Source organism: Zeugodacus cucurbitae, chromosome 4 (assembly GCF_028554725.1).
Source record: "Zeugodacus cucurbitae isolate PBARC_wt_2022May chromosome 4, idZeuCucr1.2, whole genome shotgun sequence".
Taxonomy (NCBI): domain Eukaryota; kingdom Metazoa; phylum Arthropoda; class Insecta; order Diptera; family Tephritidae; genus Zeugodacus; species Zeugodacus cucurbitae.
The window spans coordinates 26,601,490-26,622,719 of NC_071669.1; the positions used below are offsets into that span (position 1 = coordinate 26,601,490).

Genomic DNA, 21,230 nt, shown 5'->3' on the forward strand with positions numbered 1-21,230 from the left:
TCTTAAAATATTAAATATAATGTTATATGTATATTATGTTCCTACAAGAAATCTCTGTTGATTTGCTGAGGTAATTTCAGGGATTCACCGTAGTAATACTTGTCTAAAACCTAACTAGCTTTGTTGCATCCATAATACAATTTTTGATAAGAACGCAACGTTCAAAGATAGCGAGCGGAGAAACAATAAAAGACTTAGTGTGTATATATAATATGGATTTATTTGTCTTAAGCGTATAGGCCAGCAATAAGTTTCAACTCATTTTAAGAAATAAATATATTTTATGTTAGAAAACTGGCTTACATATTTTTGAAAATGTCTTAAGAGAATCTATATACCCGAAATTCTTAAAATAAGAATACATTACTTCACTTCTGAAATAATATATAGTTAAATATTCCGATATAGTGTAATATCAAAAAGTTAGATTCAAAATACGAAGTATATAATCACTAGGTGATCAGCCTTGTGTTTGCTATACTGAGTAAATCGAATTCAAGGTTACAAACTTCCTGAAATTTAAGTAATACATTTTTTTAACTGTTCATATTTAAATTCAAAAATATTTTCTATTCCAATATAGCACAATAATAGTATACTTTCAAAGTTATTAATGCAAAGCATTAGACTGCTTCGATTATTAAACATGGTGGTGAAGATTGTGTCGAATATACGCAAATAATTGTAAATCATCAGGTCCCGGTGGTTGCGCATATAGGACACCTTCACCTATTATGGCATAAAAATACAATACTTTACATTTATGAGTTTCGAAAGTCCACAATATTGTTTCGGATATAATAAATAAAAACCGTTACTAAATAGTTAGATATAATTACTTACATACAATGCTTATATTTAATAGTATTATAATTGATTCATTTATATATTTTAACGAACCTAATTTCAAATTATAGTATTTGAAAGATATTTTCCATTTGCTAACAATTGAACTTCCAATATCTTCGAAAATTGATTAATATAAATATATTTAACTAAAGGCAAGAACAATACAACCATTTGCTTGTATACTTATATATCCAAGTCATCGGAAGTATAGCTATATATAGTTCATAATTCATCTCGATTGCCTTTGAAAACTGTCGGGCTTGCCGCCATCAAAAACTTTGGAGAAATCTCTTACTCCATCTCTATTATTTCTTTGCTGTTGTGTGCCAAAGTAGTGGTCAACTTCTGGGTCGCTGAACACCTCACTTTCGATTTCTTCGCCAACAATGTTATCATTAATAATCGCATATTCGTCTTCATTCTCGTATCCAGTCGTATTTTTATTTGTCGAAGTTTTTCGTATAATGTCTCGTTTGAAAGGCATTTGGTTAGTCGCGTACTCATCAATATAAAACGCTATGGAAATAAGTATAATATACACATGAATAAATATATAGTTATTAAAAACGAATTATAATTCATAATGAGTTATGAGCTGTGTGCATAGTCTACGAACCAAAATTGCAAACAAATTCTACTAATGAGTGGTCTGAGCAAATATACTACAGATGTATGCAAACGAAATAGAAACAAGCGAGTCCAGTTTAGTTATACCGAACTTTTAATATCCAATGTGTACAGATTTTCTGATTCGAAAACATTGCTGAAATATTTTATGGAGTTTCCGTGGAACGCAAAATTTAGTAACTATTTTTTAGTTTTTATATTTCCATTTTAAGAAATCCTCTAAATCTCCTTGTATTCTGTACAAAATAAGGCGAAAGGCTTATTGATCGACGCGTTTTGCCTCAATTATTTTTTTATACGATAATTACTTTATATTAATAAATTAATTTAACTATAAAATATAAACAAAATATCTTCCACAAAAAACACTTTCGATTTTGATTTTAACGAAAGCTAACAATATTTTCGACGGACAATAACACCCTAAAATAATTTAGCATGTTTTTTATTACTTTGCACAGTATAATACAATACAACAGAATTTTAGCTCCTGGATATAAATTTTAATCAGTGAAGCAGATTGTACAAGGCACATACTGATAAACATTCATATTTCGTAGTTTGATTGGCGAGATGTTAGACAAACTGAGTAAAAATATATATTTTAATGAACAACATGACTAATACTAAAGATATATTTTCTACAAATGCAAACAGTTAGTACCAAATACAAATGATAAAAAAGAAACAAAAATGTCAAAAAAAACAGAAAAATTTCAAATTTTACCAAATTCTATCGATCGATAGCCAATTTACCTGTCCATCATGTATTATTTAATACCGTAAACAATATTTTTGATCTACAAATTGTCAGCGTAACTTTAATAATTAAGTTGTCGGGATAATTTGTTTTAAAAAATATCTTCACGACTTTCTGGTATGCTGGGTATAACTTGTACTGTAAAAGAAAAAAACGCAACAAAAATGAAGAAATCTGTGTGTTAACCAAAAGATACTAATATTTTTAGTTAAGTTATTTTGTGATACTCGATGAAACGAATTTCGGGAATATGAGATTTGTATTATTGATACTAAATTCCATTCTGAAGTAATCAAAACAAAATGTATACTTTGCCTATGAACTTCAAATATGGATTAAAAGTGCACTATGTTCATACCAGACTCTATTCCATTCCATTCACTAACAACATTATGATGATGTTGATGTGGGTTTGGATGATCTTCAACGATGCCTTCGAATAATTTCGGATCGGTTGCTAGTTTTTCTTCCTCGTCAATTTCAAATATTTCTGTAACTTTGACCTGAAAAATGGATATGGATGGATTAAAGAAAATTTCATACAGTAATATTTTCTCAAAAATGCTTACTTTATTCGTAAGATCGTCGGTATAGTAATAGGCATAGAGTGCATCGTTATGAGTAGTTACTCTGAGAACATGTTCATAGTTGTCCACATCTCCTTCTATCGAAGGTGCACCACTGAAAAAAAGTGTATAAATTTAATATGCATACAAATGTGGAATTTAATATACAGATGTACATAATGTAGATCAAAATCATATCCCATAAAACTAAATTGATCGTAGTGACTGTCAATGCCTAAGTTATAATCGGTGTTCTATTAAGCAGTAATTTTTTTATAACTGATATGATAATTGCATTTAGTAATTTTGTTGTGTATAATAAATATCTCATTTAATTAAGAAAAAAAATTAAAAGAATAGATCTTTTTTCGATATGATGAAAATGTCTACTGAAATTTATATTAATTTTATTCTCGAAGCTCAGGCGTACTTGTAAGACCATAATTATCTATTGTAGAGACTTACCATTCATCAACTAATATTGATACTCTTGGTCCGTATAGCCGTTTGGAATGCAGTAAACCTGTCGTATCGAAGTGTGGCGGTTCACAGATCTATTTACAATATAAAAACATTTAAGTTTTGTAAACTCTGTAAAAATTATTCATAATTTACCGTGAATTTGCTTAGAATGCGGGTGTGTACAGTATCATTTAATCTTCTTAAAATAGTTTCTATCCTGTGGCGAATGTGTTTGCTCAATTTCGGTGTGAGTGTTGTAATCCTATAAAGCGCAGATAAATGAGGAGTGTGCAAACATAGCGGAAAAAAATTTATTGGTGAAAAATTTAATTTTGATAAATTTTGAAGTTGATTAGATATTTTATTTTGCCCTTTTAGATTCAGAAAATTCAAATAATAAGAAAATATACTTAAGCAGAAGTGAAGTTTCCAAGCCAATTTGGTAAGCCAATGAATTTTATATAATCAGTCGTCTGTCATTTACATTTACCGTTTCATAATTTCATACTCAAAATCTCGTGTTCCTAAATCTGTAACGCACAATTTTACAGCTGCAAATTCGTGATTACGATATAATGAGACTTGAATTATTATACTTTCCATGTTCTCAGCATGATGATATTGACTGAATTATTTCGATGAAAATTATAACTTGTGGTATAGCATTTTGAAAAAAAAAGGAATTTTATTTGTTTTCAATATTTGCATGTTTCATGTTAAAATATTATAAATACAGGTGCATCTATATGGCAAACAGGCGACGAATATTTTACAAACCCCCGTATACAATCGACACGAGTGTATACATATGTATATTAAATTTTAATTCAAAGAGAGAAAAAAATATTTAGCTTATAGTAGGAAATCCAAATGAAAGTATGAAGTGTAAGTTATCAATTAAAACTAACATCGAATTCTGAAATGATAATGTTATCCCAAATAATATATAAGAATTCAATTATATTTGATATATTTAAAATTTTCATGAAATTTCCTTTCATTTGTAGAACGACGAATAATAGAAATAAAAAAATTAGTTCAATGAAATTTGTAAATATTCGATATAAGTTCACATTTATCTTTGATGTTAAGCTGCAATTAAAATATGTAAATATTTCACATTTGTAATTGTTTTCGACATTTGCACGTTTATTATACAAAATATAATGTATATAATTCTACTTTCAATTAACTAATTTATGGGTATGCAATTAAAGTAAATTTGACTAAACTTGTAAGTTTGACTATGAGTTAAGCGCTCGCAAATGTCTTCCCAAATGGCTTTGGAAGCTGCTTCACTGTTCTAGAATTAAACGATTAAATACAATAGAAATAATTATATGTCATTTTGCCATAATAAATAAAATCTAAATATATATTTATGTGTGCGTACGTATGTATGTATCGAGAGGAACAATAATTTATAAACGTTCATATAATATATACAAATTTACATAATATATTTAAATACAAATGTTTTATTATTATTTACAGTATTGAGCATCATAATCGAAATGCTATCAATAAATTCAAGGGGCTTGTGACAAATCTGAATAATATGTAATACTGAATTGAATAATACAACTTACTTGGAAACAGTTGCCATAAAGAAGTCTAACGGTACTGTTGCTGGTAATGACAAAAGTTTTATTCCACGATGTTTAAATATCCAATTCGCCAATCCTTTATTAGCTTGCTCTATGTAATCCTGAATGACATCCAATACAGTCTCTGGCATGTTTGAGCTTAAAGCGTCCTACATTAACATGCACAAGTTATACAAATCACAAATGACTACATTCATTTAATTACACTCACGTTTCTATGCTTTTTGCATTCTCTACACTCTGGATCAAAGTCCTGTGGTTGTGCCACGGTTTCTGATACTACAAATGTTGATTGGACCGCCACACAACGACGACAGTTGATTAAATTATTACGATGAAGGAACTGCATCGCATCGTCGAAACCTTGCTGACAGAATTTTGAAAGAAATTCCGGACGTGGTGGGAAAAGTATACGAACAAAACGGTTAACATTCTGTCGCGATATTTCTATACTCGTATTGGCCCAATTCAAATGAAAAAGTTGCGAACTTTGATCACGTGGACATATATCGCTCTCGCCACAGAACGGACTCACAGTAATTGTGTTTTCATCTAATATTGGTAAATTGTCTGAGAAGGCTCCATCCATATAGCGTACACCACGAAATCGAGGCGGGAATATACCCGAAAAGCCTGGAATAAAGCATGCACACAGTAAGGCCTGCAAAAGTTCGTCGCGTGACTCAAATTCAGAGATTATGACATTTTTGCCATCATGCACTCGAGTCATGGAGATATGCAAACGTCCGCTAACACGTTTGTGCGCGTCCTCTGGCAAATGCTTTTGTAAACCCTCAAATAGGCAAGTTTGTATATTAAATGAAGGGCTAAAAGGGCCCAGAGAATGACGGCGAGCTTCGTTGACAACACGGAAAAAGTCAGATGTCATGCTGCCTGCAAATGGTAAATAAAATAAAAATTTATTAGTTAATTTACTATTATAAATTTACAGTTCGCATGGAAATTTTGATTAGGAGCTAAGATTATTGCATTATCAATCAAAGCAAGTAATTAAATGTATTCTAATCTAAATCAAATAAAGATCAGCATTGGTGTAATGTACTTCCTATATAATAAAGTATGTACTATGTGAAACAGCACTCACAGCACATAATGGAGGAATTTTTAATCATCTTTTAATTTCTTTTGACCATTGTCAACAATTAAATTATTCTATCTATTAATTAAATAGGAAAAAGTGTTTACATCATACAAGTATACTCGTACAATTTGAAAAGTCCTATTTTGCGCACAATAATATTTGTCCAACATCCATATGAATATTTATTTACTCGATTGAGAGATAGGTTCAATTCTCATAACTGATAACAATGGACACAAATACATATCCGTGGCTGTACCAAAAAAATAAAAAAAAACTGAGAAGAAAGATTGACGCAAATCATATTATTAATTTACGGAATTAAATATTATGACTGTGGTGAATTATTAAAATATTTTATGGCGTCAATGAACTGGAATCACACCTACTAATGTACATATATTTGCGCATATCGATCTATAAACAATCTATAGAAAAAAGTACTGATTTAAGACTTCATTAGCTGTATAATACAGTGGAATTTATCAGAAACTTCTCCATGGTAGAAATATACTCGGAGGTTTGGTATTGTCTGTCAAGTGGCGCTTGCCTTAGATAACTATTTTTGACCAACAACTAACTTTAATGTGTTATTTGGTTTAATGTATTAACATATTTATCTTTTATTATTGTATATATGTACACATTTCCATGATGGTGGGTTTGAGTATAAAAATACGTATATGTATTACATTCCCGATTTTTTTGGTTTTTGTTCCCCCCTAATATCCGCAGGTGTTTCAACACGACCCATTTATGGTATGTGTGTCAAATCTGCAATTTTAACACATGTGTACATATGTATGTACGTTTGCGTTTATAGCCGGAGGTTCATTTAGAAAATTTTCAATGGTCAATAAAAATCTTCGACTCATACCAATTATTAATCCAATCATTAAAAAACTATTTAATTTTTATTTTATTTATGTATTTATTTGATACATAAGAATAATGGAAGATTTGTTTGCCAATTACATTTAAAAAAGTTTTAAAGTTAACTCAATAATAATGTTGTAAAAACTTATCGATTATATGCATAATGAGCTAAATATTATTTTCGCACTTTTTGGACAAATATTACACACAGAATATAATATCAGAAGACAGATATTTGACAGTTGTCATATCGAAGGACATCAAAACGTGAAAAATAGTTGCGTTAGCAATTACTACTCGTTGTGCAGTAGTATTATATATTATATAAATATTTTCTTTCACTTGAGGGTAAAGTTAGTTAGCTTCTTTCTCGGAAATCTTATCAAAACAATTTGCAAAAAACCCAAAATAGTGATAAATGTATACGCACAAGCACAGGTGTATATGTTTTCACATGAGTTGTAAATATTACGATAAGGTATTTATTTAATAAATAGTTTCATTATCAAGTGTAATAAAGTTATCGATAGTTTTCACTATTGAAAATCAACTTAAAGTTACATACATACATACATACATATCTAAATGTACAGTTGCAGAAAATAGGTAAGCATTTCTGCATACATAAATACAATAAATTTGTCTTTAACTTCCCAGAATTATACCAATAGATACATGTATATACATATTAATAATAGATCAAATTTCTATATTATGCATAGTCATCATAGTAGATAATCAAGAATTTTACACATTTATTTTTACAATATACAAATAAATATAGTATTGTATAAATAAAATCTAATTGTGATTCTTTGAAGAATAATTAACAGATAGATCTAAACTCTCTATAAATAAATATTATACTTTAAATTAAGTTATTCTATGTCTAAAGTTACAACACCGAAAATCAGATTCTAAACGGTTTACTAAACCGTCGAAATGAAAGTATTTTTTATATTATTAGTATAAACAACTATTTTAGTATTCAACTATTTCTGTAGTCAAATCTTGATAGAAGTTAAAATTGATTGTAACTACAGACCTAAAGTCATATAAATGACTCAGTTCACATTTTACGATCTCAGCATTAAGGACATTAATATCTTAAACGTCAACATGTAATTAACACATTTGTATGTATGTATGTAGGTGCGTACAGCGAAAACATTAATTTTTAGAAAACCTCCGCTATTGTTGTTTAACTATTACGTCATATTTATTCAGACATTTTTTGCAGCATATAGAAATATTCGCCAATAATAAAGTTAGAGATTGTTTACATCAAGGAAATTGTTTTGTTGACATTACGCTTAAAAGCAAACAATAATAATAACTGCAAAACAAATGTATGTAGGAACATGGATACGTAACTACATTCATATGAAATATTTTTATTATAATTGTGGCTATATTTGTACTTGAGCCCATTTACATACACTATTCTCGTACTCACATAGATTTACTGTGGGCTTTTATCGTCTAGTGGCATAACAATTCGTATAGATGTGTATGTATGTACATATGTTCATATACATATAGTAAATATCAATTAACTAATGAACTAATTGCAAAATAAAAATACAAATAAACCCGAATTGAATATAAGCAATACAAATTTGTATTCATCTACTTAGCATTATTTTTCCAAAGTTATGGTATTTCTACGAAATACATATGACATTACCTATACTAGGAAACTTTTTGTCACATGACGCTATGGATTAACTGAACTAACAATAATTAAATTTTAGAAAGTGCATTTGAATAGCAATGGAGACCAATGTACATACGTACATTTATAAAACCACAATTGTACATATAGCTATTCAATAAAGATTTTAAAATGATTTATTTGAAATAAAAAAATAAGGAAAATTTTAATTGGTACACCTATTTAGGTTTTATATTTAAGGAAATTCACGAGATACGCTAAGTGGCTGTTATCAATCGCAATAAATCAAAATAAGGTGGATAATCAAAAAAGTAGTATAAAAAGTACGCTGATAACCATTTAACTATCAAAAGCATTGATTCTTTAAAGTATAAATATACATACATATTAGAGCTTTTAGTATTCGACTAACCGAATTAACCGGATAGGGCATTATTCTAATAATAATATTCGGTTTGAAGTATTCGGATAGTCGTAAGTTGTCGACTATTCCATTAACCGCTCGTTGTCGTAGTATGAGACAACATACAATGTTGCAACTATTCGAATAGTATTAATCGGTTAATATTCATACGAACGGTTACAAACCGGATATTCGAATAATCGATTTTCATGTTATTTGAATAATTTTAAGAGCCCTAATACATATGTATGTATATACAAATTAGTATACATTTATATTTGAATGTATACGCCATCATGATTCTACATTAAGTGATCAAACGTCAAAACATGTATTCTGTAATTTTGTTTGTTACAGTTTGCTATTGTTTGGCTCTTCACGTTTGCCATAAGTGTAATGCAATTTTTTTATTCGTCTCCAAGAGGAAGTCTTTTAAGTTTAGTAAAATTTTATATTTTGTTGGAAAGATTTTTTTTTTTAGGAAGTTTTTATGAAATTTGACTTCTATTGCCAATTCAAGAGTTCGACACATTTAACTTATGACAGCGAATTAAATTTATGTGGCACAAATAACGACATAATTCAAAGTGGATCACGTTTAAAGCCAAGAAAAACCTTTTGTACATTATATTTAGTAGAGTCCGACCGATTAATCGGCCTTGGTATCGGCATCGGCCATATTTGGCCGATCCTTAGTCGATTCTTTCCAATTCTTTTGCACTTACTTACTTTCTTGATTTCTGAGCTTAAAATATTAAGTATTCTGTTCACCTTATAAAACACGGTTTGATTTATATTTGCCTGAACCAATCATTCATCACGATGATAATATTAAGGCTAGTATAAAGAACTTCATTACTTTTGTTTTAAATTTATTTTACATTATTTAGAATGATCCGATTTATTTCAAGTATGCACAGTTTTGTTCAACAACTTGTTGAAGTTTTGAGTATAATTTCATAATGTCACTCTTATAGAAACAATTGTTGCTATTGGCATAAACTAGGATAGCCAATTTTTAAAAGTTTCCCTTGAAACAAATTTTCATAATGAACTGATTTTTTTACTTATTTTGTGATGTTATTTGTTTTTGTTTTTCTTTTGTTATTATACTTTAGTAGGTAACTACACAAATTTGTTCATAAAAGAATCGGCATCAACATCGGCATCGGCCGATACTTTACCAACTGCCCGATTAATCGGCATCGGCTTCGGCCAAAAATTGGCTATCGGTCGGACACTAATATTTAGCCCACTTATGCTCAGCATTTTGTTATATTTTTTTCATGCCACTAGTTTATTCAATCGGCTTATGGCGTTTTTCTATATTTGCTAAAAAAGAGACAATTGAAAACTTTAAACCGCTCTCCTGAAAAATCGACTTTTTTGAGTTGTGACGCTATTCATGTAAATGAGCGATATGTAAAACTTCTAGTTAAGGAAGTTTGAGTTATGGAAGTTCAACTGTATATAAATATATACATACATACATACATATATAAATATTTAGGTATGTATCTGTTGACCAAAACTTTTACACCTGGCTGTTAATATTAATATACCATCTGCACGCACAAAACAAAGGTGATTTCAACCACCAAATGAACAGAGGTTTTTGATATCGATGTAACATAGCCTATCAATAACAAAAATGTTAAAGAAAACCTAACCAAAACGTGTTCACCGAACTAAAAACATTATATGTTATATAAACAAAATAGCGTGCTTAGTGTATATACATATTTATGTAAGTATTTATGTACATAGCGTTCTAACTGTTCATTGAATAATTTATTCATAATGATGTTTCAGAAACCCAATTTGGCCCGGTAGGTAAAGCATGTAAACTGTAAAACTTAAATTATAGACATATTATAATGTTGTTATATATTAATATATTATTTATTATAGTAATGTTAGTAATATTAATTACAGTGGAACTTCTCTAACTCGAATCACTATAATCCACAAAAAAACTTCGAGTTAGAGTCTTCGAGTTATAGAATTTTCATTAAAACATATACATTTTCAAAAAGCTGTAAAATATAGATTTATACACTGTTCTATTTATAAACTTCGCATAAAGTGTTTGTTGCAGTGTGCTATTATTAGCTATTGACGTCTATGACCCATGCCTTTGTTAGATGATTCTGCCTCGATGGTAAAATTTTACATTTTGTATTATGTCCTGACCAAAAAGTTCGATTTATGGAAGGAAATTTGTATCAAATTTGACTTCTAAACGCTATTGCCTCTTCAAGAGGTCGAATTATGGAGAACTTCGAGTTATAGAAATTCGAGTTATTGTTTGTTTCATACATTTTACTATTCACAATAGCAGCGCTAATCTTTGAACATCTGGTGTCGTTTGTTCGATTGGCTTCTAGCGAATGCTTGGCGAAAAAAATAATGCGTTGAAAATTCAAAAATGTTCAACTAGAGTAGAGCGACAGTACTTTAAATTAGCTCAACATGTGCCAAATACATCACAAAAGGGTATATTCCCAAAACAATAGAAAAACTATATCCGATTACGGGTTCCAACAGAGATCACCACAGAAGTTGCTACTTATTTTTCCCCAAACCCCCAACTTCGTTTAGAATTGGCAATGACCGTAAAGAAAAGAGGAAGGACTTTTCAAAAAAGCTTATATTTACAAGTGAGTCAAAGTTCTAAAATTTTAATAACGATGGCAAATTAAAAACTAACGCTGTGCTTGATCCAAAGTACTTAAAATAATTGTGAAGTAGGTTGGCGGCAGTGTAAAGTGTTTAGTGAACTGTAGCGGCTTCTGCAGTGGGATATTATCCTTTATTGGGGGTAATATGGATCGCTACACATAGAAGTCTCTGTTGGAAATTAAGTCGAATCCTTTTTTGAAGCTAATAATAAAAAAAAACAGATTTCTATCACTTCTATACTTAAGAACCTATAACTATCTTCAAGTTTTGTTTAATACATTCTACCATTCACAATGGTAGCGCTAACCTTTGAACATCTAGTATAGTTTGTTTGATTGGCTACTAGAGAACGCTTGGTGAATCGAAAACAGCTAATGTTAATGTGTATTTGTTCTTATTTGCAATTGTTGCGTGTCACATTTACAAAATATAAGTACATACATACATACATACGTATATACATATGTACATACTCCATACTAATGTATCTATCTAGTATATCTACCTAGCTGGCTGCGCAATAAAGTATTTATGAAAATAAGTATTTTCATATCTATTTCTGTATAAATGTACATATGTACATATATGTATGTATATGTATCTGCCCTTTTTAACAACATACGCACTTTCACATGTGCGCAGATGGATTTTAACAACAAACCATAAACAGGTTTGTTCGATGAGCATACAATCGCCTACATTTACGATACGAATACATAAGGGGCACGAGGCAGAACCAGCCTGTTGTTTACGATAGCAGCGCAAACTTGAAAAAGAGGTGTGTCATTTCCATATGTTTGTCTCTTGCTTGGCGTTGTTGATCTCTACAAGTTTATTTTTATGAGCGTTTAATGCTTGCTTGGTGAAGAAATGATCGCTTGCTGACATATATACATATACATAAACACGTGTAGTCAATTGTACGTAATATATGTATGTACATACATGTTTGCTACATTCATTTTGTGCCCACGTTTCGGCCTTTTGGGTATATTTTTATTTTTTGTTTCTTATCTGGATATTTGTATGCTTCGTAAAACCATTCATGTGTTCGTTAGTCACCGACTTGTAGAACTTGGTGCGTAGATTCTTGTTTTTCTCATCGATGCCTTCACACACCCGAGACGAGCCCCTTTAATATTTTCATGTTGAACAGGTTATGTATGGAAGCAACTACAATTTTCTAGCAAATACTTACAAATTTCGAAAAATAATGTAATAATGCAGGTCGTTAGTCGGAATGTCAATCCGCAGGCAAATGTTTACAAATTTTTGCGAATACATATACATACATACATACATATACTAATAGATCTACATAAGTGTACATAATTTTAAATTTTGTTCATACGCACTCACATACACACATACTACAAATGTATGTATATATATTAGTTAAGGTAGATATTTGTTAGCTTACTTTTAACGTTAACTACTAAGTATGGATGTGCATATATATGTATGCACGACCTAATAACTGTCGAGGTTGTATAAAGCGCTATTGCGTTGAACAAAGCGTAGTTTGACATATTCTAAACATTCTATTATTGCATACTCTCCGCTATTGGTAATATAATTATACTCTCGCAACAAAAGTTGCTAAGAGAGTATTATAGTTTTGTTCACATAACGGTTGTTTGTAAGTCATAAAACTAAACGAGTTAGATATAGGGTTATAAACATATATCAAAATGATAAGGTTAACGAGACTGGTCAAAATCCGAATGGCTGTCTGTCCGTCCGTCCGTTCAACGGATAACTTGATAAAAATTGAGATATCTTGACGAGACTTGGTACACATGTTCCTTGGGACCGTGAGAGAGTTGCTTTCGAAAATGGACAAAATCGGACCGCTGCCACGCCCACAAAGTGGCAATAACACATAAAGTGTCATAACTAAGCCATAAATAAAGTTATAACAGTAAAATTTGGTACAAAGGATCGTCTGGTAAGTGCCATATTTGGATGTAATTTTTTTAGGGAAGTGTGCGTGGCCCCGTTCCCAAATAGGTTTTTTGTATATATCTCGCAAACGAATAAAATAGTTGAAATCGGATAATAACCACGCCCACCTCCCATACAAAGGTTAGGTTGAAAATTACTAAAAGTGCGTTAACTCACTAAACGTCAGAAAGAAATTGAAAAATTTGATCACTTCTTCGCCAATATCGTTCTAACACAAAATATGTCGTTCTTTCTGAAAAGAAAATCAAATTCGCCCTATGACAATATGTGTTGTAATACAAAATATGTCTTTCTTTCTGAAAAAAACCATGCCTAATTCTGCCGAGCTGTGCCGTTGTTGTGGTTAAAAAATAATGCAACATAAAAACTTTAATAACGGCACATTCTTCTTTCACGGTTTATTTTTCTACGCATTGGAATGAAATTTGTATACAATATGGATGATGAAATAACGCACATTTCTGCATACTCCACTCAAAAATCGTGCTTTTGAGTTATGACACTATTCATCTAAATGATCGAGATGTACATATATAAAGGAGATGGATGGAGTTATATGTAGAAGTTCACGTAAGTGAGAAAAGTTTCCTTCTGTCATTCACTTGGGAGTGGCCAGGAACGATTATTTTGCATGTGGCTTAAGCAGCTCACGACTTCCTTACACCAAGTATCCTGTGAGTAGCCAACAGGCATCCGTTTGAAGGCGAGCTAAAGTGAGAAGGCGAATTCCGCTTATGCGGTTGTGGGTAGGGTTTGGGACCCACCACATAAAAAATCCCCCAATGAAAACAAAACAACAGCCTCGGATGAGAGATCCCAATTTTGATGACGACCACTGCAAACGTATTAAGGACTACGATTTTAGGGCATGCACCTGGAATGTCCGTACCCTTAATTGGGAAGTTGCCTCTGCCCAGCTGGTTGATGTCATCGTAAGAGTAAAGGCTGACTTCTCCGCAATCCAAGAAATGCGATGGACAGGACAAGGACGGAAGAAGGTGGGTCTTTGTGACATCTACTACAGCGGCCATATAAAGGAGCTCAAATTCGGTGTGGGATCCGTGATGGGAGAGAGACTCCGTCGTCGAGTACTGGCATTCACTCCGGTGGAAGAACGTCTACCCACAATCCGCATCAAAGCGAGGTTCTTCAACATATCGCTTATTTGCGCCCACGCCCTGACGGAAGGGAAGGACGATGTGATGAAAGATACCTTCTATGAGCGCCTAGAACGTGCCTATGATACTATACTGGGTGGGTAAAAAAGATGTCTTTGGCCCAATAGTCGGAAACTTTAGCCTCCATGATGAAGCATCGCCAAATGGGCTGAGGCTGATCGATTTTACCGGGGCTTGAAATATGGTCATCTGTAGTACTAGATTCCAGCATAAGAAGAAACATCAAGCTACTTGGCTCGATCGATCGAAACCCGCCTTTGTGCAGGAAAGCGCACACTTCAACAAACACAAGGAATCTTCGGCAATCGATCAATGGATTACCGGCCGAGCTATTCAAATACGACGGCTGATAAGGTGCGAAAAAGAGACAGCGGATACGCCGGCTAGGTCGAGTTGTTCGAATGGAATATGCTCCAGCTCTGAAAGTGTTCGATGACTGCATCGAAGACGCTGGTGGAAGCCGAAGAATAGGGAGACCTCCACTCCGTTGGGAGGGGCAGGTGGAGAAGGACCTGGCTTCAATTGGTATAATCAATTGCCGCCAAACTGTCAACGCGAGGAATAAATGGCGCGCTGTTGTGGACTCGGTTATAACCGCGTAAGCGGTGTCTACGCCCATCAATAAGAAGATATGTATGTATATAAAAACATATATAACTACATAGAGAAATCGTCTATTACTTAACTAAAGCGTAAAAATATAGGCTTTTTGACAGTAATATAATATGGCTCATGATCATATTTTGATCAGACTCACAATATTTAATTTATTCTTATAATGAAATTAATATTAAATTTTCTACAATATTTTACACTATATTTATATGTATGTAAAGGGTGATTTTTTAAGAGCTTGATAACTTTTTAAAAAAAAAAAACGCATAAAATTTGCAAAATCTCATCGGTTCTTTATTTGAAACGTTAGATTGGTTCATGACATTTACTTTTTGAAGATAATTTCATTTAAATGTTGACCGCGGCTGCGTCTTAGGTGGTCCATTCGGAAAGTCCAATTTTGGGCAACTTTTTCGAGCATTTCGGCCGGAATAGCCCGAATTTCTTCGGAAATGTTGTCTTCCAAAGCTGGAATAGTTGCTGGCTTATTTCTGTAGACTTTAGACTTGACGTAGCCCCACAAAAAATAGTCTAAAGGCGTTAAATCGCATGATCTTGGTGGCCAACTTACGGGTCCATTTCTTGAGATGAATTGTTCTCCGAAGTTTTCCCTCAAAATGGCCATAGAATCGCGAGCTGTGTGGCATGTAGCGCCATCTTGTTGAAACCACATGTCAACCAAGTTCAGTTCTTCCATTTTTGGCAACAAAAAGTTTGTTAGCATCGAACGATAGCGATCGCCATTCACCGTAACGTTGCGTCCAACAGCATCTTTGAAAAAATACGGTCCAATGATTCCACCAGCGTACAAACCACACCAAACAGTGCATTTTTCGGGATGCATGGGCAGTTCTTAAACGGCTTCTGGTTGCTCTTCACCCCAAATGCGGCAATTTTGCTTATTTACGTAGCCATTCAACCAGAAATGAGCCTCATCGCTGAACAAAATTTGTCGATAAACACATTTCGAACCGAACACTGATTTTGGTAATAAAATTCAATGATTTGCAAGCGTTGCTCGTTAGTAAGTCTATTCATGATGAAATGTCAAAGCATACTGAGCATCTTTCTCTTTGACACCATGTCTGAAATCCCACGTGATCTGTCAAATACTAATGCATGAAAATCCTAACCTCAAAAAAATCATAGTTTACATACATATGTATGTGCGTACGCATAAGAAATCGTAAACAATGCGAAGTTTACGCTCCACATAATGTTTCAATTTAATTAGAAGTATACTGATAATTTCAAATCCATTTGCTGAGGCCGCGAACTTTTATTTATTTTTGCCCCCCAAGCAACATTGTGTTGTGTGTTTATTTTTATATACACATACGCATGCTTGTATATGCTTTGTGACATATGTATGTATTTATACATATAAAAGAAAAATAGAATAAAATAAAGCACAGAGTAGAACATTCTTATCACAGAAGGAAATTGCATTCATACGAAAATCTGAAGCATATATGTATAGATCTACATATATGTACATATGTATTTATATATGATGTATTTACACATTTGTATACAAATGTATGTATAAATCAATAGATTGGAATTTACACATAGGTACGCATATTATTTTTTATTGAATACAATTCTACATAATAAAAATGTATAAATTATTGACGTCAATGCAAACCTTTCGATCTATTTTTGAGGTTCTCCTGTTGTTGATTAAAATGCTGATCAGATCATCTGGCATACATATGTATGTATAAATGTGTGAATGTAAATATAAATATGTATGAATACACATAACGTAGGAGTAACAAACCTTCAAATAAGTGACAGTTACCAGCTTAGCGATAAGGTTATACAGTTAGAATGGAATGACTTACCATTTAGAAGTCAAAATCTATCAATTCATCTAGGACCCTGAATTATATTGGATCATATACTGCTATCATAAACGCATTAGTTAATGTTAACACATTTAAATACAATTGAATAGAGGTGTGCAGAAAGAATATGTTTAGAATTTCAAATAAAATATTAATCTACATTAATGCATCGCCTTTAAAATTGAACACATTCGATTATTTCACTTCTTCCAATTGTCGAAACATTTCTCAAATTCGAATTTTGGGATAGTATTAGCTCTTTCAGCGATTTCTTGTCATCTTTTACTTTTGGAAATAGGAAAAAGTTACACGGGTGATGTCTGGGGAATATGTAGGCTGCGGCATCGTTACTGAATTGTATTTGGCCAAAAACAAGCAAAGCAACGAACAAGCAACGATAAGTTCATTAACACCCGTTTAACCTTGGCGGCTGCTACAGACAAAGCCTATTACCATGTCTAAATTTATAATTTCTTTTAACATACAAAAATACCTTTGAATTATTAAAAAATGTATTGGAATTGATTAAGTAACAGCTAGATTTACATATGTATATACAGTGTTCATATATGTACATATGTTTATATAACTTACACCTTACGCTTTACGTCTGATTCATTTCTTTTTCAATGCATATTTCAAAAAAATGAACTTTACACTGATACCTAAATACACTCGTTTCAAATCGTTTTACATAGATGTGTGCATAAATAATGTATTTGGTAATAAAACAATAAAAAGCACAAAGAAATTAAGTGTTATTTGAACAAAGAGCAATAATAAGACATTATATTTATTATTGCACTTATTATTTTATGTAGGTGTGCATATTTGTATGTATTGTTAATATTGATATTTTCAAAGTATGCATTTAACACATAGTTATCTACATACATATGCAGTGATCTTGAAGGTAGCCGAGTCCTAGGCACTTTAAATAAATGGAATTTCTAAAACTCCATTAGTACAACATTCATTTGCATAGCTGTAAATTAAATAATTTATATAATAATATAATTTAAATAATAAAGCCCACCGTTTTTTTTTTTAAACCTATAATTAGGTTAGGAGCTAGGAGATGTTATGACCCAATTTTTCGCCATTTTCATAAGCAACCTTTCACGGTACCAAGGAACATGCGTTCCAAGTTTCATTAAGATATCTCAATTTTTACTCAAGTTATCGCTTGCACGGACGGACAGATAGATTTCAACTCCACTCATCCTGATCATTTATATATAAATAACCCCATATCTAACTCTGTTATTTCTTGGTGACACAAACAACTGTTATGTGAACAAAACTATAATACTCTCTTTAGCAACTTTGTTGCGAGAGTATAATGACATACATACATATATTTCATTAGGTTCGAGTCAAATTTATTTTATATTCGAATTGCCGATATATTCTTTCTCAACAAAAATCTAGCTCTTTTTTTCAATAAAAAAACGTATCTTTCGACCGTTGTAACAATAGTGGAATTTAATTTATGTATTATACAGATTTGATTCTACTAAACTAAGTTAATTGCTTGAATGAAAAAATCCACACCAATTTTGTTAGGAATAACAATATTCACATATAAAGGGGAACAAATAATTTAATAATGTATAGCAATGTACTCTATTCAGATAAATGCACCAAACACATACATGAAATAAAATGAATTTAACAAGGTATATTAAAATTAATAAAACATCACTTACCTAACGGCAAATCGCAAAGTAAACAGCATGCTGAAAGTGCGCCAGCAGAAGCTCCTCCAATTTTCTCCAACAAAAGATGTGGTGCGTATTTTTTGAAACATACTGCCACACCTACATGGTAAATGCCTAAAAATCCACATCCAGCAAATGAAAGATTCATTTTTGTTTAATAGAAAGTGCCTCACGAGGACAAGTTTTAGAATTTAATCAACTAAATAATCCAATTGCCAACCCAAGGGCCCGCGCGGGGAGAGGGGAGTTAGGTCAAGTCTTTTTTTCGCAAACAACCACCTAATTTCAATTACTTTACTTTTATTTAATTTAATACCACAATGATACAAGTATTTTAATTTACTGCAACACTTTCAACAAATGTCCAAATTGCTTTAAACTTCTTCGCTTTTAGCGTTAATTCTTTCGTCGCACTTTCGCAATATTTCTCCACCTTTCTACAATGGTATATAATAATGAGGAGTACTACAATCGTAATATAATATTGAATCAGTATAAAATTGATCACTTTTTAAGTTCGGCGTATTATTTTGTTCCGAAAAAGTGGTATATAATAATTTGGTTTAATGTTCTCAAAAGTAAGCGGACGAATGTTCTCTTCTTTATAGTTGCTAATATTTATATCATTCGCTTTACGCTTCGCCTACCTGTCCTATGACATTTTGGCTTGCTGGCAACACCCCGTTTCAAATAGATATTGCCATCCTGTTATTTTTATGTTCAAATTCATATAGTTCACAATGAAGAAGTAGTTTTCGGTAGTTGTGACTTGCTGTGTTGTTTCATATTCGCTGCTAGGTTTCCGAATGCAAACGAAAGCACTATTGTCGGAAGTTATCAGCATTCTCTTTTAATGTCACCCATTACATTCACACGGGAAACTCATAACTTTTAAAAATGAGAAAAAATCGTTTTTCCTAGCTATTTCCACAATTTTGTTCCAGAAAAAGCTTAAAACAAAAACAAAAAAAAAACAAGTTAAGGAACAAGTTGTTTGCGATTGGGAAAGTATCGAGCAACAATATTCGCATTGACAAAAGGTTGTCGTCGAAATTTTTTTTAATTTTTTTGGTCAGAATTGAAATTTTTCTACTTTTTTAATTTTCAATCATGGTTAGACGACATTTATCGGAGGTATAAGTTGCTCAACATGTAGTTACTGTCCGGATGGGTGTAAGTCAATCCGTCGTATCTCGAGCTTATGCCAGATACCAAGAGACTAACCAATACAATCGTCGCCCCGGACAAGGTCGCCATCGAGTTTCTAATGCCAGCGATTATCGGGCAATTGTCAAGAAGTTCGACGACAATATTGTTGCTCGAAACTTCCTAAATCGCAAACAACTTGTTCCTTAACTTGTTTTTTTTTGTTTTTGTTTTAAGCTTTTTATGGAGCAAAAATGTGGATATAGCACGAAAAACGATTTTTTCTCATTTTTTCAAAAATTCGATCGAGTGAAACACAAAAACGGCTGGCTGGATTAATTTGATTTTTTTGTAGGGTGTTTGTGGACATATTGAACTGTAAAAGGCACACTTAACATTAGTGGTTACCTCAATATTTTGGATCTAGCGCTCGATTTTCCAAAAAACCACCAAAAGCCCTTTTTAGTTGCATTTTCAAATTCAAGTGACAATAAGAAAAACATTTTTTTTCGGAAAAGCAATTGCTAGTCGTTAATGAGAATTAATTCAAGTTCTTGAAACCCACCTTTAACTTTCTGTGCGATCATTGGTTGCTGAGATATCGATAATCAAAGACAAAATGATCCTTTTCCATTTGAAGACCGATATCTCGGCGAAAAGTGGATGTATCGAGGTGTTCAAAAAACCAAATTAAAGCTAAATGAACAAAGTATCCGATCCTTATAGTGGTTAAGCTAAAAAAAAATTTTCCACGCCCGTAGACAAAAAAAAAACTAAAAAAATTTTGTAAATTTTTTTGTTGCTGGGTTTTCTACGATTACTCAAAAACCGCAGAGGTTAAAAATTTTTAAAGTTCTAATCCAAAAACTAGACACTTGGAGCTATAATTTCCTTCTTAATCGATTTCTTGTACGACCATTTCTTTCGAAGTTACGGCCTGTTGAAATTTGCCCAAAAATTTGGGATTTCTTTATCCCTTTTTTTCCAGTAGTGTATATTTTTATTATGTCCACTTTCACACAGGCAACTTCTGTTGCTAATTCTCGGGCGATTCTCTTTTGCTGTCGCCCCTTGCGTTCACACGAGCAATTCTTGTTCGACAACTCTGTTCGTGTATTTCTCTCATTCTCTTTCATATAATATTCT

The 21,230-nt window shown here is 32.0% G+C and overlaps 1 protein-coding gene across 2 annotated transcripts; it reads right to left on the bottom strand.

The window, feature by feature from the left end:
* Positions 1-200: 200 nt before the first annotated feature.
* Positions 201-19,553, bottom strand: Pnpla2_3 (1-acylglycerol-3-phosphate O-acyltransferase Pnpla3). Of its 2 annotated transcripts, none has more exons than XM_011191844.3 (8): positions 18,927-19,553; positions 5,083-5,765; positions 4,854-5,020; positions 3,418-3,526; positions 3,268-3,356; positions 2,806-2,917; positions 2,595-2,739; positions 201-1,365 (listed from the first exon to the last, which is right to left on the bottom strand). In XM_011191844.3, the coding sequence occupies exons 1-8, from the start codon at positions 19,084-19,086 to the stop codon at positions 1,079-1,081; spliced, it is 1,752 nt and encodes a 583-aa protein (XP_011190146.1). In that variant the 5' UTR covers positions 19,087-19,553; the 3' UTR covers positions 201-1,078. The 2 variants fall into 2 exon arrangements, with proteins under 2 accessions (XP_011190146.1, XP_054086165.1); XM_054230190.1 differs by lacking the exon at positions 201-1,365 and adding an exon at positions 2,235-2,374 and having other exon boundaries at positions 18,927-19,552.
* Positions 19,554-21,230: the final 1,677 nt, after the last annotated feature.